The sequence below is a fragment of the Ammodytes marinus genome, assembly GCF_949987685.1.
Source record: "Ammodytes marinus genome assembly, chromosome: 23".
In the NCBI taxonomy this organism is placed as follows: domain Eukaryota; kingdom Metazoa; phylum Chordata; class Actinopteri; order Uranoscopiformes; family Ammodytidae; genus Ammodytes; species Ammodytes marinus.
The window spans coordinates 19,973,050-19,977,699 of record NC_137227.1 but is presented as its reverse complement, the minus strand read 5'-3'; the positions used below and the strand labels follow the sequence as shown (position 1 = coordinate 19,977,699).

Genomic DNA, 4,650 nt, shown 5'->3' with positions numbered 1-4,650 from the left:
GAGTCACCCTGGTTACCTGCTGATGATGTCACTATTCACACACACACACACACACACACACACACACACACACACACACACACACACACACACACACACACACACACACACACACACACACACACACACACACACACACACACACACACACACACACACACACACACACACACACACACACACACACACACACACACACACACTATTCAATCATTAACAACAACAGCGTCCGTGTTATCGGAAAAAACAAACAATAACTGTCTTACTCACTCCTTTTTCTATTGTTCAGTATTTACATGAGTGTGTGTGTGTGTGTGTGTGTGTGTGTGTGTGTGTGTGTGTGTGTGTGTGTGTGTGTGGGCGCATGTGTGTGTGTGTGTGTGTGTGTGTGTGTTATCGGAACCAATAACTGTCTCACTCACTCACACACCGTAAATTATGTTGTCATGGGGACAGCTGATAGCTTTGTGGCAGCTGTCAGAAAGCGGATTCCCTTTTCTATTGTTCGGGTTTTACATTGTGTGTGTGTGTGTGTGTGTGTGTGTGTGTGTGTGTGTGTGTGTGTGTGTGTGTGTGTGTGTGTGTGTGTGTGTGTGTGTGTGTGTGTGTGTGTGTGTGTGTGTGTGTGTGTGTGTGTGTGTGTGTGTGTAGGATATCTGTCCAGTGTTAATAAATTGCCTAGGCTCTGTAAACTGGTATGTAAAACTAGGGGCCCACCTATAGCTGTAGCAACATGCCAGTTTACAGAGCCTAGGCTGTGTATTAACACTGGGTATTTTTTCAGCACACACACACACACACGCGCACATGCACACACACACACACACACACACACACACACACACACACACACACACACACACACACACACACACACACACACACACACGCGCACATGCACACACACACACACACACACACACACACACACGTGGATCATCAGGAGATATTCACTGATTTTGACCAAAAAAAAAAGTGATTTTGACAACAAGCGTTCTCCAGAATCACTGACTCCACCTTTAAGAGTTGGCTGCACAACAGAGTGAAAACACAGACAGACAGACAGACAGACAGACAGACAGACAGACAGACACACACACCTTTAAGTTGATTTCTATAAAGATATAAACAGAAGTATTTACCGTGGGAGGGGTCTGGTCCTCTGTGCTCATGTCTTCTCTCTGCTCCTCCTCCATCATCTGATAACATAGAATATAGAAAGGCATTAGTGTGTGTGTGTGTGTGAGTGAGTGAGTGAGTGAGTGAGTGAGTGAGTGTGTGAGTGAGTGAGTGAGTGAGTGAGTGAGTGAGTGAGTGAGTGAGTGAGTGAGTGAGTGAGTGAGTGAGTGAGTGAGTGAGTGAGTGAGTGAGTGAGTGAGTGAGTGAGTGAGTGAGTGAGTGAGTGAGTGTAATAAAAAGCAATTATTTCAACCTACGTATGTATTCATTATAATAGCTGTTTATTCTCAGTATCATCAGCTGACCATAGTGGGAATTGGACCCTCAACCCTCTCAGATACTGAAATTTAGTTGAACACATTACGATGCTTTTTTTAAGAATTTTTTTATGCTTTATTGACAGTGTAGAGACAGAGGTGAAATGGGGCAGAGAGAGGAGTGACATGCAGAGAACGACCGCGGGCTGGAATCGAACCCGGGTCCGCTGCTGGCCGAGGCCCATGGGGGGGGGGGGGGGGGGGGGACGCCCTACCAACTGAGCTAAGGGCCCATGGGGGGGGGGACGCCCTACCAACTGAGCTAAGGGCGCCCCCATTACAATGCTTTTTTGTTACTAATATATCTACATATTTATCTTACATTTTGCCTCTAACCCTGTTTTGTTAAAGAGTTCGCTGTAGTAGTTAGTAGTTTCATTTGAACTGAACTGCAAAGTGTTGGTTAGTGTGTAAAGCCAATGTGACTAGACAGTGACACCTAGTGGCAGGAACACAGAAGTACAACAAACTGCCATTCAAAACATTTTTAAATAAATAAAAGATAAAGATTAATGTTCCTATATTCTATCAACTTATAATTCATGAACAAGACTTGATAAAGGGGGCGCTCCGGTGGTGTAGTGGATAGAGCGTGTACCATATTGGCTCCGGCCTTCGTTGCAGTGGTCGCGGGTTCAAATCCGACTCGTGGACCTTTACTGCAGGTCATCCCCCCCCCCCCCCCTCTCTCCCTCTCTCTCTCTCTCTCTCTCTCTCTCTCTCTGTCTCTATGTCTCTCTTTCATATTTTCATTAAGAACAGTAATCTTAAACAAATCAATCTCCTACTACAGAGGGAATGTTACCGATGTGTAAAAGGATTGATTGTCCTACAACTTAAACAGTAATAACAAACACATTTATATAGGTAGATTTTTATATTTAGGAAACAGACACACACACTCACTCACACAGACAGACAGACAGACAGACAGACAGACAGACAGACAGACAGACAGACACTCACTCACTCACACACACACACACACACACAGCCCCCCCCCACACACACACACACACACACACACACACAGCACACCCTGCCCCCCCACACACACACACACCTATTTCCAGTCATGATATAAATTGATTTCCTTACAGCTTTACAGTAAGTTCAAAGTTCCAACTGATAATCTAGTTTATGATCAAAGGCTGAAATTTGACCTCTGACGTGTCTCAAAATACAATCACCATGACAACTGTATTTACAAGTTAAATCTGGGGTGGAGGATTTGGGGAGAAAATGGCAGTTGGGATAGAGATTCGAATCCAAATACCTCAACCGCTCCACTTGTTCTCTTTGGTCCCTCCCCTATGGTCCCTCCCTGACACGCTCTACACACCAACAAAGTCGGTGCCAAAGTGAATGGACAGTCCCAACCAGCCAATAAGAACAGAGAATCGGAGCCTCGCTCTGATTGGTCAAAGTGTACAGCTCATGTTAACTTTGACCAATCAGAAATCATATACCCCAGCTTTAAATATGGACTTTCTGCATACTAGTTAAAGGTGCTCCGAGGTACTTTTAGTGTGTGTTAATTCTAGCGCCCCACTTTGGACTAAAGCGGTAGTGTTTTTACTACGCCAGCTGTTGTTCCTGGGTGAGCATATACCCATGACAAAGGCATTAAGAAAAACTATATAAAAATAGCATTCTTTGCACTGATGGTCTCGTTTGCTGTTAAATGTAATTTATGATCACCAGAGGAAAAAATTAGACTGTTTCAGAAATATTTAAAAGTTCCTCGTAGCGACTTTAAGTAAATAACAATTCAGGTACCATCACTTCTGCTTAGAAAGAGGAAGACACATTCCACTTCTGCACCAGGACAATGGGACCAGGTTAATTTAGTCAAGTACTTTATCATAGTCCGGATATTTTACTCTCAGAAATCTGGGTCTTTTTTAAGGTGTAGCCTATTATGATTATCATAGTTTTTTTTTAACACAAACAAACTTAAAGGTGCAGTGTGTAATATGACATCATCAAGAAAGTTCTACAAAGTTCTAGAATGCAACGCTCCCTGGGTAACCCCAACCCTTTCAAATAATAACAGAAGCTACAGTGGCCTTCAAGGACAAGAACAATTCTAAATTTTAAACAATGCACCTGATGACATTCCAACTATGACACTTTCAAGATGGCGGCACTAGGCCTTGGTCCAAAATATGCAGAAATATGGACATATACGAGACCCTTTCTAGGGGGGGAAAAAATTATTCAAAACAATTTTTTCAGCTATTATGCACTAAATTAAATGTACTTATGGATATTATAATTACTTTCTACAAAATCTGCTAGGAAATAAAACCCAAAATTCTACACACTGCAGCTTTAAGTTGTAATTGTATCTAATAAATGCAGATAAATGTAGTTGAAAGCAATGAAAATGAAGAAAACAACATGAGAAAAAACTCAAATAAAGTATAAAAGTATTTTGAGGTGTTCACCAATGTAATATCTGGGTCAGCCTCTGCATTGTATATTATAGTGTCTTTATACTGTATATCGTAGGCTTATGCACAGACACAGACAGACACACAGACAGACAGACAGACACACACACACACAGACACAGACACACACACAGACAGACACACACACACACACACACACACACACACACACACACACACACACACACACACACAGACAGACACTGCTATATTTTTGTGGTATGACTTTTCATAGAATAAATAAAACAGTAAACAAAATAAATGTAGTAAAATAATAATAATAGAAGTTTACATAAGTAAGAAGATAACGTACGTAGGTCTCCCTGAAAGGTGAATTTACCTGCAAAACTTGTCCTAGTTGCCCTGTAGCATACCAATGTAAATAGACTGAGTAACAGACAGTAGCTTATTTTAAAGGTGACGTTCCCGAAGACAAAATGTCCCTTTTAACCTAGTGTTACGCTATTTTTCTATATACCTTCTTCAATATATAATAAAGCGAGATAACCCCGCTTTAATATCAAAATAAACCAGCTGTTTCATGCACGTTAAAGGCGAAAAATAGACAGAAAAAAACATGAAATCGCTTTTTTCTTTTAGTTTTTTACCTTGAGGGCGTGAAAAACGAGCTTCTTTCCGTCGTTAAACCGTCAGCCGTTAACCGGGTTTAAATCCTCATGTTTCAAACCGTCACAAAC

General features: G+C 41.7%; 1 protein-coding gene across 1 annotated transcript in view; it reads right to left on the bottom strand.

The window, feature by feature from the left end:
- LOC307269001 (arfaptin-1-like) overlaps positions 1-4,650 on the bottom strand; it is a gene marked incomplete at its 3' end in the record, with an annotated part of 17,891 nt that extends 13,241 nt beyond the window's left edge. Inside the window, exons 1-2 of the mRNA XM_080051822.1 lie at positions 4,561-4,650; positions 1,143-1,199 (exon numbers count right to left, since the gene is read on the bottom strand). Coding sequence (XP_079907948.1) covers positions 1,143-1,199 — 57 coding nt within the window. The 5' untranslated portion in view covers positions 4,561-4,650. The remainder of the gene's footprint in view (positions 1-1,142; positions 1,200-4,560) is intronic.